Raw genomic sequence first — 19,721 nt, 5'->3', positions numbered from 1 at the left:
TTAACAAACCAAACAGGCCAGTCAAATGAGCTAATTCTCTATTCTTCTCATTGATTGATTGATTAGAAGTCCGATACAATCATTAAAGAGCACACAGTAGTGCTAGAACATTCTTACCAGAGTATATACACACAGAATGATACAATGCTTCCATGCAGTGTACAAACATTTAAACATCAGCAGCATATTTACATTGATTTAGCACGAAAATCTTCATTTCTTATGTGATCTTTGTGGTTCATAACAATGCAGGCACAAAATATACATTGACTTGTCTCGTTAAACTTGACTGTGGACATATTTCAGGGGTATTTTCCAGCATGTGTTATCTCACTAATCTGTGATAGGGATAGTGTGAGGCTGCAATGACTGTAATTATGTTTGCTTATGGTGTGTTCAGGGGAAAGGTAGTCATTTCAAACCTATGTTTACACATGAGTATACAGGACAAATGTCTCATCCTCCTTTTCTCTTCAGAGCATGGTCTGCTCTGCCCCCCTTCATCTGCATGATCCGGTCCAGCAGAGAGCTTAAAGTTTGCTCTCAGTGGATGGTGACGGTTGCAAAAAGTCTTTATTGTGCAGCAAAGCCGAGGCTTCATCCCCTCGCTTTGACTTTCAAATGAAGCTCTACGCTGTCTGATACCCAGCGGGACAGTTAATCAGTCTAAAGAGTTGTTTTCTATCAGCTGTGATGATCCGGCTTTCACCCCCCCCCCCACGTCGGGGCTGAGGGTTCTTCTTAGAACCAGCTTAGGAAACCATCCATAACAGCAAACATACAGTCAGCAAGTGCAAATGAAGACACGGGAACTGAGGTTATTGTGACAAGGTGTAGGAGAGACAGGGTGTTCACCACTGGGACGTCCTATGAAGACCATTCCCCTGCAGGAGAGGAGACAAAGAGTGGTTAATGAAACAGCAACAACAAGAGAATGTCAATGAGAACTCCACTGGAAATAAAGGGCAGGTTTATGAGGTCAGCTCCTCTCTGGAAGCTTGAAAGACAACTGAAAAGTCTGAAGCTTCTTCACTCATACAGGACAGCAGCTGTCTAACCACATGGAGTCAAGAGTCAAAGTGGTCTTTTACTGAGCCAAGGGACTAGCTTGCACCCCTTTAACAGCTTTGAGGATACACCACCAGCATTTTGTACCTTACACAACACATATGGACCCCAGTTTTACCCTTATTAATAGTAGTTCAGAATCATTTTGGGACCTGGGAGGCTCTGAAGAGCAGCAAACATGGGAAGATAATTTGTTTCACTGCAGGGGGTCCATAGCCAGTATGACTTGAGGAAATAAGAGACTGAAATATCAAGGAGCACACTGGACATCACTGAGAGCTTTATAGAAATGACTGGACTTCAACTGACTCACCTTTAAAGACAAGTGGAATTAAGGCTTCTGTACTTTAAACTTAGCACGAAAAATAATGAACTTTGTGTTTGGTCGATTATTTCTTTGATGTAACAATGCTTCTTAGCAATAAACCTTACACTGTAGGAAAGCTTGTTTATTTGCCTTTTAAATGGTGCCACATTTGTAAGGACCATGCATTAGTGGGATGAGCAGCAGAGCTGAGTATGTGGGTTGAACCAGTGAAAAATTTGCCAAGTCGTCTCTGCTAATGCCAAACATCTAATGCCTAATGCTAATGCCACATGGTTTGTGGCCAGATACCCAATATCCATAGACTAGGAAACAGTTTGGATCTCGGGTCCAAATATTTCCCATTTAGGCAGATATTAGTCCTTTTTTCTTCTCACAGTGCAGACTTCCGTGTTTGCAGCCTGGAGGCGAGCCGTGACGTGACATCAGTGCAGCCCCTATTGTTGTGTGTGTAGCTCCACCTTTTTGGTACGGATAGGAAAGACTGGCACCCCTACGGAAGGGTGCCAAAAAGTGGGATGGTACAGGTTGGCTTTTGGGACCCTTTCCAACTTTAGCTCTATGGAAACGCAAAAAAATATGTGCCGTACTGCACCGAACTGAGCCGGACCGCTTGGTGGAAACAACCTATAACTGTGAGCATGAGCACTGCTACATTGGTCAGTAGGTTTCTGCACCAAGAATCAGCATACCAAGTTTGACTGATCTGGACACAGCCTGTGCAATAGGTCAACTTCAAGCTGGTGTTCAACAAAACCAAGTTGTGGCATCATTTGGAGTGATCCCCAGTACCATGTTCAAACCGAAGGCTAAGTTCCACATAATGTGGGACGTAAGAGACAGGCTTAGCATCCCAAGAAGACTGTCAGCACCTAGGAACTTGTGTCTCAAGTCAAGGTTTGCAGGACAATATGCAATCCAGGAGGGCCATGACTGCCCTTCACTAACAGGCCTGTTTGCGCTGGTGTCAGCAACACATGCACTAGAACCTGAACATGTGGAGGAATGCTATGTTTAGCGATTAGTCCAGATTCTGCCCATTATGGTTGCAGCACTGATAGAGTAACATCTTTGGTGGAGGTGGAGGGAGTGTGATGGTGTGGAGCGACATCTCCCTCATTGGAGGCTTGTCATCATTAGATGAGTTTCTGCAACCAGTGGTAATCCCATATCTCCACAGTCTGGGACTGAACATTTGGGTGTGCTATTCGTGCCAGAGTGGCCAGCACAACATTGGCTGGCTCGAGACAAAATTCTGATTCTGGGATGCCATTCCACAGCAGTGTGTGATCAGGCTGCTGACCAGCATGAGCAGGAGGTGCCAGGCTGTTGCCACCACCAAACAACAAACAAGAGTCAACGGCAGAATAAGCTGTTTGACACTGGCAGAGAAGATTTGGCAGATTTTCATGGGTTCAACCCACATACTCAGCTTTGCTGCTCATCCCACAAATGCATGTTCCTTACAAATGGGGATGCCATTTAAAAGGGAAATAAGCTTTCCAACAGTATAAGATTTCTTGCTAAGAAGAATTGTTACAACAAATAAATAATCTACCAAACACATTTCTTTACTTTTTGTGCTAAGCTAATAACATCTATCTGAACTGTGGAAACATGGATCAATTGTCTATAAGTACCCAACTGTCTGATTCTTATTTCACCTTGAAATCAAATTGAACGGACCATAAAAGATGAGAATCTAACTGAACCACAGCTGCAATCCTTTACAAAGCTAGAGAGCAGAAACTTTTCAAAGCCACCTCAAAGCTCACAAACAAGAGATTAAACTCAAGGGTAAATATTTAGACGTCACATTTTAAGTAGAGGAAAATATTCAGAGACTTCCAGCAGCATTCAAGAAAAAAAGACTTCAGAGTCCAGAGAGCAAGGCCTTGAGAGATTGAGCTCCACCAGGTAGGAGAAAAAAACCCAGACAAAGAGGTGATTCATAGAAAACCTGTAGAGGAAGTTGCCATGGATACGGCCGACATGCACAGAGCCGGGGGAGCAGCAGAAGCATCTGGAGGTGAGCGAGCAGATAAAGAGAGCAGAAAGAGCTGTGTGTGTGTGGGTGGGGGTAGGGGTGGGGGTGGGACGACCTACGCTATTTCCATTAGTCTGAGTGTACGCGGCGTTCCCGGTCTCTGTGCGTGTGGACGGGGTGCTGCTCCCACTGTTGGCGGCTGAGTTGGTGGATGCTCTAGGAATGACCATGTCAAAGGACGAGTCCTGGGGCTGCTGCATGGAGTCACAACATCATCGATGACATAAACATCACATGAGAGGAGAGTAATCAGCAGCCTTTTATTCTCTGGAGAGGACCCCAAACATGTACAGCCACGCCCCACTCATGAAACATCTTAGAGGTTTTCACTGGTTTGTAGTCAGGCTTACTTTCAGGTACTGGAGGCAAAACATCATCACCAGTCAACTTATGATAACCCCAATTCCAAAAAAATTGGGGCGCTGTGAAACATGTATATTAAAACAGAATGCAATGATTGTCAAATCTCATAGAGTAGAACATAAACAACTTATCAGATGTTGAAACCTCTTCTCAGAAGTGAATGTTGTCCCATTCTTATCTGATTAGGGATTCTAGCTGCTTAACAGTCCTGGGTCTTCTTTGCTAGATTCTGCCTTTTATGATGTTTGGACTCGTATTTATTTTTTGATTATTTTTCCTTACCTTGCCTTCCTTGCCTTACCTTTTCTTTGTTCTGGAGGACTTTTGTGTGTTTTTTTGTGTCTCAATTTCCTTCTCTGTTGCAGGCTTGTGGGAGTGGTCAAGAGACGCTGATGCTCTGCAACTACACAGCTGCAGGTCATAAAGTAATCAGCCTGATTTTATGCTCCAGGCTGAAGCAGGGAATGTGATAGAGTATGCCCTCTTCCAGAGTGGTAACAAACTCAAACTATAGCGGCCTCATTGAAGATTTTTGTGATTTTAGTGAAGTTTTCTGCAAAGCTAACCTCACTTGTTTTCTTTTTTCCAGTTCCCCTCTCACCTCACCAGCATATTTTCTTCAGTGGAACACATCAACCTCCATTTAACCCTTTGTATTAACAATAAAATTACACATCTCTCTAGCATCTTAGTCTGTGTCTCCGTCCTGGGTCCAGTCCTAAGTTAAATCCACAAAGTCTACTCTGGCACCCTCCCTGCCTCAACTGAGTCCAACTGTCACAATATGTTGTCTACTAATAAAAGATCTTGACTGTAGGCAGGCCAGTTCAGCATCCAGACTCTTCTCCCGTGAAGCCATGCTGTTGTGATGGATATGGTGTGTGGTTTAGCACTGTCTTGGTGAAATATTCAAGGCCTTCTCTGAAAGAGACGTGTCTGGATGGGAGCATATGTTGCCCTAAAACCTCTCTCAACTTTTCAGCATTGATGGTTCCTTTCCAGATGTGTAAGCTGCCCACGCCATAGGCAGAGATGCAGGCTTTAGAACTGAGCCAGGAGAACAACCTGGATGGTCCCTTTCCTCTTTACTCCGCAGGACACAGTGCGCCTCATTTCCAAAAGGAAACTCAAATTTTGATTCATCTGACCACAGAACAGTTTTCCATTGTGCCTCAGTTTATTTAAAATGAGCTTTGGCTCAAGGTGGTGGCATTTCTGGATTATTTTCACAGAGCTTCCTCTTTACATGATACTGCTTTAACTGTCATTTGTGGATGGTACGGCTGACTGTGTTGGCAGACAATGATTTCTGGAAGTGTTCCTGAGCCCATGCAGTGATTTCCAGTTCAGAATCATGCCACAAGCACCCCATCTTGGCCTTCAGCCTTGTCCCTTGTACAGATTTCTCCAGATTCTCTGAATATCTGGCTATTATTATGGACTGCAGGTGTTGGGATATTAACAATCTTTGCAACTGTATGTTGATAAACATATTTCTGAAGCTGTTCCACAATTTTGAGACACAGTTTTTTTGGTGAACCTCTGCCCATCTGGAAGACTCTGCTGCTCTGAAATGCTCCTATATACCCAGTCATGTTACTGACTATTCACCTAAAGAGGTGCAAAAGCACTTGTATCACTTACTTTTCCAGCCTTTGGTTGTCTTCTCCCAACTTTTTCGAGATGTGCTGCTCCTGTTTACTTAAAAATGAGCTAATATTTTTCATGACATGTTAAAATATCTCAGTTTCAACATCTGATCTGTTTTTTATGCTCTATGGTGAATAAAATACGACTTTATGAGATTTGACAATCATTGACTTCTGCTTTTACTAACTTTTATACAGTGTCCCAACTTTTTTGGAACTTGGGTTGTAAAAACATAATAAAAAGGTTCTATATACTTCTATGGAATTGAAATATCTGGACCATCCAGATATCAGGTACAATATAATTTGCCTGTGAATCTGACCAAGTCAGGGTTAACTGTTTAGTGTTTTTTGTTTTGTTTTGAATGTCTCATCAGAAAACCCGTCAAAGGTTGCCGTCAGTGGACTTTAATTCCAGGAACAAATTACATACACGATAAAAAGTGTACCTGTGTGTAAATACACCTGGTTAATGTCATATTTAAATCAGTATACTTACGTTTCCCACTGCTTTAGTGATGAGAGCCAGCTCAGTGGGCTGGTACACCGAGCTCCTCAGCTGACCCGTGTACCCGCTGTATGGAGACACAGGCTTGGACCCTGCAATGGACAGACAGAGACAACACTTTTGTCATTGTTTACTCCACCATACGCCTCCTGTGGGGAATCTTTGGACTGCCAAAGTGCTGTAGTTTCCCAGCAACCTTTATATTACTATTAAACAAGCTCTGGATCACAGTAACAAGACCCTGAGACCAGATCTGTATGCTCTCAGTGATGAATCCTGCTGAAACAGGGCACAGATGGAGATATAAAACACTTTGTCACCTCGTGTCAAACATTTTCCCCTGGATGGAAGTGCTGCCACACCTCAGTTGCCATGGAGATGGTGCAAACAGAAGGTGAAACGTTTCTTGTGGGAATCAGGGGCAGAGAGGCGGTTAGGGATAGGACACTCATTAACAGGAATGATTCAGAGGAGACATTCCCTCTCACTCCCCGACTGAAAGTCTGGGACAACAACGACCACAGACAGCTAATCCAATCACTGCCAACATCGACTGACTATTAGTCAAAAGCAATACAAAGAAATACAATAATGGTGGAGTTAACTGGTAAAAGATTAAGAGGGAAGTCAAATATTACAGATTTACATCATGATCTGGTTTTCAGATCACATTGCAGCAATGTCCACGCAAGAAGATTCCTAAAAGCCACGACTTCAATGTAGAAAGGCTGTGCTGTAGTATCATTCAGCTGAAATCAACTTAAACAACAGAATTTAAACATTGACTGTAACTTTAAAAGAGGATATGAACAGAAAACTAAGGCTACAGGTCTCAGGCCCCCTAGGTCTGTAGAGTTTCTGCATAATCTACACTATACTGCCAAAAGTATTGGCTCACCTGCCTTGACTCACATATGAACTTCAGTGACATCCCATTCTTAATCCATAGGGTTTAATATGACGTTGGTCCACCCTTTGCAGCTATAACAGCTTCAACTCTTCTGGGAAGGCTTTCCACAAGGTTTAGGGGTGTGTTTATGGGAATTTTTGACCTTTCTTCCAGAAGCACATTTGTGATGTTGGACCAGAAGGTCTGGCTCTCAGTCTCCACTCTAATTCATCCCAAAGGTGTTTTATGGGGTTGAGGTCAGGACTCTGTGCAGGCCAGTCAAGTTCATCCACTCCAAACTTGCTTTGTGCTCTGGTGCACAGTCATGTTGGAACAGGAAGGGGCCATCCCCAAACTGTTCCCACAAAGTTGGGAGCATGGAATTGCCCAAAATCTCTTGGGATGCTGAAGCATTCAGAGTTCTTTTCACTGGAACTAAGGGGCCAAGCCCAGCTCCTGAGAAACAAGCCCACACCATAATCCCCCCTCCACCAAACTTTACACTTGGCGCAACCACCAAACCCAGACTCATCCAACAGATTGCCAGATGGAGAAGCGCGATTGGTCACTCCAGAGAATGCGTCTCCACTGCTCTAGAGTCCAGTGGCGGCGTGCTTTACACCACTGCGTCCGACGCTTTGCATTGCGGCTTGGATGCAGCTGCCCGGCCATGGAAACCCATTCCATGAAGCTCTCTACACACTGTTCTTGAGCTAATCTGAAGGCCACATGAAGTTTGGAGGTCTGTAGTGATTGACTCTGCAGAAGTTGGCGACCTCTGCGCACTATGTGCCTCAGCATCCGCTGATCCCGCTCCGTCATTTTACATGGCCTGCCACTTTGGGTTGCTGTCTCTCCCAATTACTTCCACTTTGTTATAATACCACTGACAGTTGACTGTGGAATATTTAGGAGCCAGGAAATTTCACCATGGCATTGATTGGAACACCTTATTAACATTATTTGGATGTGGGAGTGAGTACTTTTGGCAATATAGTGTATATTGATTTAAAAATTGACCATTTTGAAACATGCTCCTATATATAGATGCTTTTTCAGGAGGTGGCCCCTACTCCAAACTCATTGAATAGCCCAGACCTAATATTTGTGCTGAATTATTCACCATACCAACTATGGGTAAGGATTGTAGTGTCTTTTGTCAGTACGTAACGAGAAAAAGTACTCTTGTATTGTCCAGCATTGGTGACTTTATAAGGCAGACTTTTAAATGTTCTTTAACAACTAACATGAAGCAATCTTAGCATTTTTATGCTATGAAGAAGCATCCTGCACAGTTGCTTTAAATAAGCAGCCTGTAAAAATAACACCAGTGATCATACATCACCCTAAACACCACGGTGAAACAAGCTGACGGTTCAGTAAAATACCCTCAGTAACCTTCCCGAGCACAAACATCCACACATGCTCTATGATTATCCTCAGCCACCAGCTCTTAGAATAATAATCACGGCCCTGAGACCAGACAGACTGCAGCACTTATCGTGGTCACTTTTCCTCCGCAGCATCAGATCCTGTTCAGCTCAGGACGTAAACAACGGCGGATCAGATTCTGTCAGGTCATCGAGGAGTTATGAAACAAGCTTTCAGTCACGATTTTCGGGATTTTCTGACTGTTTGCTAAAAAATTTTAACTCATCAAATTCAAGGTCAATCTGTGAATTCTACAGATGTTGTCTTTGGAAGGCCAAAACACTGCATTCCTCTCACAAGCTAAGAATGTGTGTTTCCAGCCTGGGTGGACTAAATATATAAAACCTCCTGTTTGTCTTTGTGTGATCTGTAATCACTGTGTGACTAATGTGTCACACAGAGTCATGTGTAACTATGCAAACACTCCTCTCCAATCATTCCCTCTCTGACTAAAGTAGGAGTAGGAAAATACACCCTGTTAGCTAACTATGTAGATCTTTGCATCGAGCTGCAGTAATGCCACACCTTAGAAAGAGTGTGAGATCAGTGTAGCAGCTAACATCATGATACTGAAGCTAAAACATCATCTAGTGTGATTATGACTGTACTGATTTTTTTATGTGTGTTGGAATGGAGCAGACTTCTGATTCGTAAGGGAAAAAGAAGGGAATCATATTGTTTAGGGATGGGACAATATTTACAAATACTCATTATTTTATAAAACTGAAGGTTTCATGTGAATTGCTATGTGATACTACAGCTAAAGGAATACTGTTCTTGAAGTCCCTTTTAAGTAAAATCCAAACAATGTGTCCTAACACTCTATTTATGTTGGAAAGAGGTTGCTGTAAACATGTGAAAAGATCTATGTGTGACTGATGTTTTGGTTTAGACCTTTAGAAAGTTGTTCACCTCTTTCCTTGGTTTAAATTGAGCTGGCGAAATATTGGAGCCCATGACATCACCAGTCCTGATGGGGAATAACCCCGCACTGATATCACCGCCTCCATTGAAAGTTTCCAGTCAGCTATAAGCTGTTTTCCCAAATCTAACAGCCACGGTGCATTACAGGTCATTAAAAGCACCTTAACAGAGACATTTGTACCAGAAAACAGTAAATTCAATCCCCTAATTCTGTCTCTGTTCTGGCACAAAGCCGGGCAACTGAGCTCTGTTTAGAACCTTTTTTCTTTTTTTTTTGTTAATTTTGAAACGATTATATTTCTCTTCAGTGGGCGTGGCTCAGTCAAAAGACACGCCCACGCCATCCTAGAGCAGATTTTACAGCCTAATTTTTCATGATTTTGAAGCTTGTTTTGATTAACTTCGAGAGTTTTTCATGACAGAAATTTGGCCTGGTGGTTCATGACACAGTGGCCTGTCATACAACAGACCTAAAATGAAGATTTTTTCTCATCTCTTTACAGAGACTTTAAATGGATACTTAAACATTTTGGCACATTCGCCCATTGCCATAATCCCTGTAGTTTTACTAATAGGTTTGTTACCTTTAGTTGTCCGTGCAAGCTATTTCTAGATCGGCGCTGCTGAGTTAGGAGCTGCTCTGCCAACACTATGGATTCTTATGGTACTCCAGCTTTCCCTCATCAAACTCATCAAATACACAATCCAACAACTTCAAAACGCTCTCGTTGACAAGTTGTGACCTGCACATTCACCACATCAATGGAGGCTGCAGACGGAGGTAGCTCTACTCAAACCAGGTAGTGTCTCAAAATATGTTTATCTCAAATCACCCAAGTCTTGTTTGAAGCTGATGTTTTCATTTTTAACTGATGCTATAAACATAACCAACCAGGATAAGAAGAGCTCGTGAAATGGTTTACTGCAGCTGAAAAAACATATTAGCAGTAAAGGTAGCGCATTTGCCTTGAACGTTACATATAAACTTGTATATGATCGTTGTTTAGGATCAACAGAAGCTAAAGTTGCTAAAGGGGGAGGCTTCAAAATGGCGGAGGTGTGTCAAAAAATCCTCTTTGTTTACATTTTCAAGGCTGTGCTCTCCTACGAAACCTAGAGGAAAAAAAATCACATAGTCTACCTATAAGGCAAAATTACAGGAGCTAAATTGCTATTTGTCATCCAGTTGATGGCAGTTTCCATTATGAAGAAGAATTTGGAAAACAGTGGGAATTACTGCTAGGTACTGCTAAATATAGTGTGAGTTGTTAGAAAATACAGAGCACTATACCAGGAGGAGCAGCAACCAAAGAAATGTGGAGGTCTGTCTGAGATTAAATTCTTTAAAACCCACCCCAACCTAACAGACATACGTGAGTATTTCACCACTGACGTTTGCACTGTTCAAAATCTTGGTTCTAAAGCGGTGGATCAGGACCCAAAATTTGGTCGCAAAGCCATTTTCAGTTAACCTTGCGAAGTATATGGTTTTGCCCGTTTCCGTGTTTCTTGCTGGTGAATCCATCTTGCAAAGCTTCCATCTGAACCATTTGGGCCTGGTTAGAAAGTAACAGGACCAATCAGCAACAAGAGGCCGGTGCAATTATGGCAGAAGAGATTAGCGTGGATGCTGCTAAAGCACCAGGTTTATCAGAACTTGATGACATATCTTTGTTAAAAGAAAAACAAAGAACAGCAGTGAGTTGTTTTCTTTTCAAAACGACAAAGGTCGTGTACTGACATGTCTATAGTCACCACGGTTCACGTTATGCAGTTCTCTATGGGGTTTACTGCTCGATAGAGGCTACAACATCACGTGCTTTGTTGCTCTGAATTGCCCGTAAATATGTAAAAGACAGAACATTCATCCAATCATCCTCTGAGTTTTTTTTTCCCCAAACATCGTCTATGGAAGGTTTCCCAGATGGATGTGTAAAACACATCCATCTGGCGTGGCAGGTTAATTTTCAGTGGGTTTCAGACGTGTGCCTGAAAAACATTGAAAAAAGAGTATGATGTGCTTTTATTTTGAAGGATGTGTCTCACGGTCTTTGTTTGGTTGCATATTTTGTTTCATTTTAAGTCCAAACTGCCCCTTTACTCATGAAAAACATTTGTCCGTGAATGAAACAATTATGAAGTCCTGTTTGCTCTATTTGGGTAAGCCACCATGTGGATCAAGTCCAAAGTCTGGCTATCCTTGATTTAATTTATCTGGTTCCATTTCTATTGAATTACACTGATGAGGAACATGAAGTCCTCTACGTCAGGGCCACTGCTGAAAAAAAAAAAACAGTTTTAGATAAAAGCTGCCATCCTCTGCAAACAAACGCACCCCCAGAGACAGATTTCCAGACTTATGGTGATGAGTGTTTTTCTCCTTAAGGGAATACTTGAGGTTTTAAATGATGATGGATCTCTAATTATGTTAACACAAAGGGAATTACTGCCTGTTCATTGTAGAGCTTTAAGCTTTGACCGTTTGCTCACCTTGGTTGGGCTCATCCATAGAGAACGCCTTATTCTCCATGAACATGTTCTGGGAGCTCTGTTCCTTCAGGATCGTCTCGTAGCCCACCCCTCTGCTCGGGTACAGGTCTTCCCCAAAGCCTGGCTGGCTTTCATCATTACTGGTCAAACAGCAGATTTCAGGAATGGTGTAGACGATGAGGAACACCCAAGCATTCGCCACCAAAGCGATGGCCAATGTTGGGTCGTCCCACGTCGGTCCTCCGGTTCTCTCATTCCCGTAGACGTACATAACGATCCATGCCACCCAAATACAAACAGAGAAGAAGCTTGCGACGAAGATACAGGTAGCGTCCTTCTTCCACTGCTTGTGTTTGCCCCCCATGACAGCTAGACTCGCCACCACCACAGCCAGGAGGAGCGTCATGACGTAGATCAGCGCCATGACAAAGTCTTGGTTGGCGATGTTGCATGGCGTAGCTGTTGCTCTGCTCTCTGCAGTGGTGTTGATCGGCCTGAGTGGGTGCCGCACCACTGTGATGATCAGCCATTCAGTGTTGATGACCACCTCCACCAGCCACAACCCCAGCGCCCCCAGACATAACGCCCACGCTCGAGGCCCGTCGTCCTGCCTGGCGAGGATGTTCAGCCTCACAGACTGCATCAAGAGGCAGGCAAAGCAGCCGCCAAACAGAACCCCAAAGAGGAACCTCCGGGACGCGCATGTGGCGAAGTCCTTCCCTACGATGAAGGCGAAGGTGAGGCAGAAGAGACCGGCAGTGCAGACCAGGAAGAAGGCATGCAGAGAGATTGAAGTCTTGCGGTTCTTGTCTTGCGTGAAGGGGATGCTGGCCAGGAGTGACATGAAAAGCACGAGGGAGAAGACGATGCCAGCTGCCGCGAAGGCCTCCAACACAATGCCCCACACGGCACTAGTGTCACACAGGTTGTAGTAAAGGGAGTCCAGGTTAGGGCCGCAGCCTTGAGGGGTGACATTGGCAGCCATGGTAGAGATCCCTGGATCCTGAATGTCCCTGTTCAGATGGAAACAGAGAGTCTGAGGCAGCTCTTATGTGGTCAGATCTGAACAAAGACTCATACGTCATCAATGTGGGATAATGATACTGTAGTCTACACCCAAATGAGCAAATAATACACTAACATGAGTCAGTAAAGACAGAAGCACAGCAGATTCTAAACAAACCTTTGTCTTCAATGTTTACCCTCAAATATGTTACATAAAAGTGACGTAGCTGCACCCAAGAGCTCCGAAACATCTGAAACTGGACCTCTGGTGTTAATCATTGATGAGATTGGAGCACAAATATTGTTTCTGTACATTCAGATCTCGGCAGAATAAATGAGATGAAGGTGCATTAGAGCAGCAGCCAGTAGAATGACAAATAAGGGAAGTTTTTTACTGAAGGCCGTGAAATCAGAGGGAATAAACACGTCCACTGCCCCAGTCTTGCCTTTCTGCTGTCTGGACTGTTCTTTTTGTTCCTGTCAGATTAAATTTCCCTGAACAGAGGACAGTGTCTGAGCAGGATCAATAGAAATGTGGTGGCGGATGTTCAGTATTTCCTCCTCCTGTGATTCAATCACAAAAGGATCTTTCTGTTCCTTTATGCAATCAGGTTTTGTTGCTCTGTTGATTATGTAGGCAGTTGTACTAGCTTTGTGAGTCCTGATGGTCGTTTGGTGGAAAAAACATTTACTAAAAGCATTTTAAATGAGTATTTTAAATCAGTAGTTTAACTTTGACTTAAGTGTGTATTGGGGAAAGTTCTGTACTTCATTACATATGATAGTCAGTAGCAAAGAGAGCAGGAGACTGATTCCACATCACATCCAAAACAGGTTTTAAATGTTACTTTATTATAAAGTTGTGACTTTAAATGGATAACCTGGTTGGAGACCCATACTATCTTGTTATTGCTCGTAAGAAAAGGTCATAATTTACCGTGCAACTCCTCAGTAGAGTAAACTTACAAATAAATACCTTTGACTTTTACATGGCTAGATTAATTGACCTCTACTTTGACCTTTACTTACGTAAATTTTAACTAAACATATTGACAATAAGGCTACATTCACACTGCAGTTAAAGGGGACATATTTTACCCTTTTAAGAAGAGTTTATATCAGTCTCAGAGGTCCCCAAAACATGCCTGTGAAGTTTGTTGCTGAAAAAAAACCACTCTATAGGAGATTTTTATGTCTAAAACCCTCTGTTTCAGCCCTTCTCAGAACAAGCCATTTTTGTGTCTGTGGCATTAAATGGTAATGACCTGTCTGACTCCGCCCCTGACCACACCCCTCTCAGGAAATGGATGTGGCACTCCTGATGTTCCAATGTTACAGACACTTAAATCCATCCCAGCTGGCAGCTGAGAGCAGGATCGGGAGAGGAGGGCGTAACTTTCTTCCAAGCAGGAGGGCCAACCAAACCTGGGGGTGGGGCTAACTCCCCACATGACGTCATGAGGGGAAAATATGAGATCGGCTTGTTTTAGCACAAATTTTCTGAAAGGTGGAGAAAGAGAGGAGGGGGGTATTTTTCTTGTATTTGAGGGGATTTTGGACAGGCCAGGGGCAAATATTTTTGTTAAAACAGCCTGAAAAGTGATCTTTGCATAATACGTCCCCTTTAAGAGTGACCGAAATCTAACTTTTTTTGGTCACATGTGACTCATCGGATTTTTTTCTGACAGTGTGAACAGCGCAGGTCACATTGAATCTGACTTTTTCCAATCAGGCCACTTTCCTATGTGGTTCTAAATCTGATATGTATCTGATCTTTTGGAAGTTGACTGCAGTGTGAACATCCAAAGAAAAAAATCCGATCTGAGAAAAGATCAGAATTAAGCATTAAGGCCTGCAGTGTGAACGTAGCCAAAGTGTCCTGAATCTGATTCAAAAAGGTCCGATTTGATCTGACTTGTGCTGTTCACACTGTCAGAAAAAAATTAGATATGAGTCACATGAGCAAAAAATCAGATTCAGGACACTTTCATATGTGGTTCTGCGTATCTGATGTTTTGGAAGTCGGCTGCACCATGAACAGCCAAACAAAAAATGAAATCTAAGAAAAGATCAGAATTGTGCATCAAGGCCTGCAGTGTGAACCTAGCCTAAGTAGCATTTTGTTACTTGTATCTCCATTTGTGACTCAAATAATGGATATAAAAAAGCAGTCACTCTCACACTCACAGCTACGGGCAATTTAGAGTAGTAAAATATATATATAGGAGAGGGCCGAAGATGGCCTCGTGGTATAAGGCGCACCCCATGTACACTGTCAGCTGGGTTTGAAGCCGGCCTGTGGCACTTTCCCGCATCTCTCCCTAGCTTTCTCGTCCCTGTTTCCAATTCCTCCTCTGTCGATAAAGTCTTAAAAAGCCCCAAAATAAATCTCTTAAAAAATGCAGGAGTGCATGTACAAAATGACTCACGCACATCCAGTGATGCCAAGTTAATGTGACAGCTTTTACACTTTTCAGTTCATGTTTTGTTGCTTTTTGTAAGTAACCAGATTACGGTGAGAGATTTTCTTGACAAACTAGTCTTTAATATGCTTTTATTTTGTAATTAATACTGCCTTAAGCTAAAGATACTTCATCTCTGTTTTAATTTTTAAAAAATTTGTTTTTTTAAATCAGGATATTCTGCTACAAGTTATCTGGAAATCGTATCATAAAACTTGATATGCTTTGCTCGCTGAGTAAAATAGTGCACATTGTTTTTTTTTAAGACTAAACAAAAAGAGTAATGTGACTTTTAATCATGTGACAGATGATGTTACACAGCAGGAAACTCCACTTGCAATTTATGATTTCTGCTTAAACACTACCACAAAGGTCATGTTTTGAGCTGTTTATGCCAAGTGATCAAAATGAAAATATTCTTAACTCTTAAGCTCCTTCTGTGTCCCCATGAGCAGTGTCACACAACGCTTGTGTATGGTCTGTTTCAACAAAGAGGTCTAGTTTGGCCCAGGTTTAGCTCATTTATAGCACACTCTGATCTTCCAGGTTTCCTCAGCTGTTTGTCTCCCCAACTTCAAGCCATCAGATCCGTCTCTTTTAAGAGGCCCAGATCATTCAGCTCAGCTCAGTAGAAATAGTCGTTTGTCCCCCGAACGGCTCTTCATTTGGTACCAGTTTGGCGTTTAACCCTCAGGCATCACTTTAATTTACTACCCTTTAAAGCCATTAAGGACAAAAATGTCCACTTCCGAAAACTTGCTGTAAAAACTTACAGATTCACATTTTTTCTGCTTTTTTTTTGCTAAATCTCTTAAACAACTTCAGCTGTGCTCAAAACTACCAAACATTCAATCATTTTGAGGATTTTAACCCTTTAAAGGCCAGTTTGATTATTTAAAGATCAAAAAATGTGTTTTGAATGGGAGTCAATGGGACGTTTTTGTCCACAAGTGACTCGAAGGGTAGTAAATGTTAAATGGGATACTTCACAAAAACTAATAATGCATCAAAGTCAATATTTTGGCTAATGTTTTACATACACAGGACTGATTTAACCCCCCAATGCCCCAGCCACCCAACATTTGGTTTAAGGAAGATATCCTTTTTTTTTTCTTTTTTTCATAAAAACAACATTGACTTTAAAGAGGGGGTATTATGCCTTTTTTCAAAGCTTTACACCATCTCTCTGATACCCACGTAATAGCTTCACATGGTTTACAGCTCTAAAAATTCATGTTTCTCACACTGGTGTCCTAAAAACACTTACTTTAACCTCCATCTGAAACGCTTAATTTTCGCTGCTGTCTCTTTAACCTCCCCCCATGACCTGCTTTCATCCGATTGGCTCAATGTTTTGTGCCCGCCCCCTCCAATGTGGCTATTTTGCTATGCTAGTAGTTGTAAACTTTGAATGAACCGGTCCGACTGAGTAAAATATGGCGAATTTCGATATACGTCCGTACGTGTTAGACCCGGAGTCTGACCCTGATAGTTTGGAGAGAGAGGGGGAAGAAAAGCAGCAGCAGCGAAGGATAGAGCAGGATGTATCTGTTTGGTAAGTGTTTAATTACTGTGTTACTAAATGGCTAAATGGCTAAAAGACCTTGTGGGGGCGGTCTGTTCCACTTTGCCGGCAGCACGGACGAACCAGTCAGGAGATCCTATTGCGATGACCTCATCAGTTCGCTCCATCGAAATCTCATCTCTGGAAGATCTTGGAGAGATTTCCAACGAACCGTTTTCATCAGTTTACACTCTAATTCCAAGATTACTGCTACATATGTTTATCTTGCCGTTTGAAAATTTGCATACGTGAAGTACGGACACCCAACATTGTGACTTTATATTTATGTTTTAAAATCAGAAGCTAGCCTCTCAGGTCAGTACTAGACTCCTCTTGTCTCCCTTCATCTGACTAGACGACACTCGACACTAGGAGGTCTGCAGGACTGAGTATTTCTGATATTGATCGCCCCCACGGCAGTTCAATCTACGAAGCCCGGGAGGTGACATGAACGTTTTGTTTTTTTTTTAATACGCAAGTGCGATTTAGTATCTCGTTCGTGCGTTATTATCTCGCACATGCGTTTTATTCGTATCTCGTACGTGCGATTTCTCAGTATCTGCAAGCAAATAAAGCCCGTGCGTGAGATACTCAATCGCATGTGCAAGATACTGAGAAATCGCATGTATGAGATACAAATAAAACACACGCCTGAGATTATAAAACACATGTACGAGATACTGAATCACACGTGCAAGATACTAAATTACACGTGCATATAAAAAAACAAACAAACAAACAAACAAAAAAATGTGTCACCTCCCAGGCTCCGTATAAATCAGTTAAACTGTGGTTTAAAAAAGACTTTTTGTCAAGTGTAGGGACCGTGTTCAATGACTGCAGTGTACAGGTCCATTTAGAGCTGTACTAACTTTCCTCCCCATCCATCCCTCATGGCTGCCTCCACATCAGGTTTGATGGTAACAGGTGAAAACAACCAACAGGAGCTGTAATATTTGACTCTACGAGCGTTTGATAACTCTGTCAGAGGTAGCTAGATATCTACCTGAAGTGGCCCGGCATGCTTGAGTCTCGACTGATTTAAATTTAATTTAATGACCACAAACAGGTCAAATCAGTTTCCGTGCATTGCTTGCCTTGTTAAGAAGTGAAACATCATGATACAATCACACTGCAGGGAGATTAGAGGGAGAGGGGGCTCATGGGGGCACATGGCTCATTGTTTGACCCCGGGGTCAGTTTAAAAGTTTATCCACTCTTCAAAGAGGGGTCAGTGTGTTTGTAGCCATTAAACATTAATCTCATTTAGAGTTCCCTTTCATCTTTTTAGCACGAATTTAAGCAGCAGCTTCACACCATTCATGTGGCTGCAGCTGCATGGGGGTCATTAATGGGAAAATGCAAAAACAGATTAACTCAAAATGAGGGCTTTTATTCTGAAAAACAGGTTTCTAAGCAGATTTTACTCACATTAGTGCATCTGATCTATCATGACTATGTCACACTTACTCCAGAGACTTATACATCAACAGAAAACATGATAGCCTGCACGTAAATCCACGTAATAGACTAACTTTTCAAAATAAAAGCACGTTAATTTAAAAGCAGCGTCTGCTCCTTTTAAATAGGAAAAACAATAAGTCATCTAAACCCAGAAACGTAGAAAGTTAATTCAAACACTCTCATGTTTCCAAATAAGCAGAAACCCCTTTCATTTGATAAACCATGACTGAATGATAACAATTTAAAGAAAAGTACCTGGATGTTTCCTGCAGAGTTCCCCTCTGTGCTGGTTTGGGTCTCTACTGTCTCCACCACCTGCTCCACACGGTACGTTTGACGCTAAATCCACAAAAGTGACGCAAAAAAAAGTCACCAAAAAGTTCCAACTCCGCGTCCGGGGTTGATACAAATCCACATCGGAGTGATTCCAGAGGAATTAACCGGAAATTAAAACAGGGAATAAAAGTTTAAGAGGCATGGAGCAGCGGTGACCAGCGACCAGTCTGCTGTGATCATCTCTCTCTTTCTCTCTCTCTCTTTAAGCACACACACTTACGCACACACACACACACACACACACTAACACGCACGAGCTTCCCCGTACATCCCAGAATCATGAAGGTAAATGTGTCCAAGGACGCTTTCAGCTTCTCCCAAACACACTCTCACTGCAACGATCTGAATCTTCTTCTTCTTTTCGTGTTTTATATCAAATAAGAAAAACTTCATTTAATATCAGAGCGTGAGTGTGTGGAGACACCTGCTGGTGAAAAGTGGTAAATCCAGCTAAGTTAAGTAACAATAATCCACCTGTGGGTGGCAGCAAAGGACAAAAAACCCATTTAATTGACAGCAGATGAAAAATCATCATATTAAGATTGCGTACAAAATGCACAGTTTCTTACTTAAGCTAATTAAAACACCTCAGCTGGAGAAGGCACTGCAACCTGATGATGAAGATTAACTCCTGAAGAGCTCACATGCATTCATTTTAAAGGACTGTTTGATTGGCTGACAATTAAACAGCCAGAAATTAATGTTGGTGCCTTTATATCATCTGAGTCAAACTCAACCACAGCAGGGGCCGGATTCTGAGATAAGGACTTAACTGAGAGCCAAACAAGGTCAACATTTAACCATAAACCTCATTGTCACCACAAATGAATTATGGGAAAAAAACACATGATGTGTTTAAAAACAGTCAAACGATCAGTTTAAAGGCTCAAAATCTGAGATTAAAAGTCAAAATTATGCTTTTAAATGGCAAATATATGAGATAGAAAGTTAAAAAAAAATAGGTCAAAACATGAGATAAAATCTGAAACCATGAGTTAAAGGTACAAATATGCGAAAAAATATTAAATTATGATTCTAAAAAGTCAAAATTAGGGATTAAAAGTCAAGACTAGGACTTTAATTGTCAAAACATACAGAGATTTCTAAAATTTTGACTCTTAAAGATCAAAATAGAAATAGAATTTGGAAATCGTGAGTTTAAAGGCTGAAATTTGTTAGAAAAGTGAAAATTGTGC

At 42.1% G+C, this 19,721-nt stretch overlaps 1 protein-coding gene across 2 annotated transcripts; it reads right to left on the bottom strand.

The window, feature by feature from the left end:
• Positions 1-21: 21 nt before the first annotated feature.
• gprc5c (G protein-coupled receptor, class C, group 5, member C) lies at positions 22-18,846 on the bottom strand. Of its 2 annotated transcripts, none has more exons than XM_041814854.1 (5): positions 18,445-18,846; positions 11,695-12,707; positions 5,952-6,052; positions 3,500-3,634; positions 22-884 (listed from the first exon to the last, which is right to left on the bottom strand). In XM_041814854.1, the coding sequence occupies exons 2-5, from the start codon at positions 12,677-12,679 to the stop codon at positions 852-854; spliced, it is 1,254 nt and encodes a 417-aa protein (XP_041670788.1). In that variant the 5' UTR covers positions 12,680-12,707; positions 18,445-18,846; the 3' UTR covers positions 22-851. The 2 variants fall into 2 exon arrangements, with proteins under 2 accessions (XP_041670788.1, XP_041670789.1); XM_041814855.1 differs by having other exon boundaries at positions 3,500-3,631.
• Positions 18,847-19,721: the final 875 nt, after the last annotated feature.

The sequence above is a fragment of the Cheilinus undulatus genome, linkage group 20 (assembly GCF_018320785.1).
Source record: "Cheilinus undulatus linkage group 20, ASM1832078v1, whole genome shotgun sequence".
Lineage (NCBI taxonomy): Eukaryota > Metazoa > Chordata > Actinopteri > Labriformes > Labridae > Cheilinus > Cheilinus undulatus.
This window is presented reverse-complemented; position numbering and strand designations above follow the sequence as displayed.

Excerpts from the sequence above, each read along its gene's own strand:
- gprc5c (XM_041814854.1), bottom strand. The coding sequence starts at position 12,679 with ATGGCTGCCAATGTCACCCCTCAAGGCTGCGGCCCTAACCTGGACTCC. Across the intron at positions 3,635-5,951 it reads TCACTAAAGCAGTGGGAAAC|CAGCCCCAGGACTCGTCCTT; the intron begins GTAAGTATACTG and ends GACTCCATGCAG. Across the intron at positions 885-3,499 it reads CTCAGACTAATGGAAATAGC|GGGAATGGTCTTCATAGGAC; the intron begins GTAGGTCGTCCC and ends CCTCTCCTGCAG.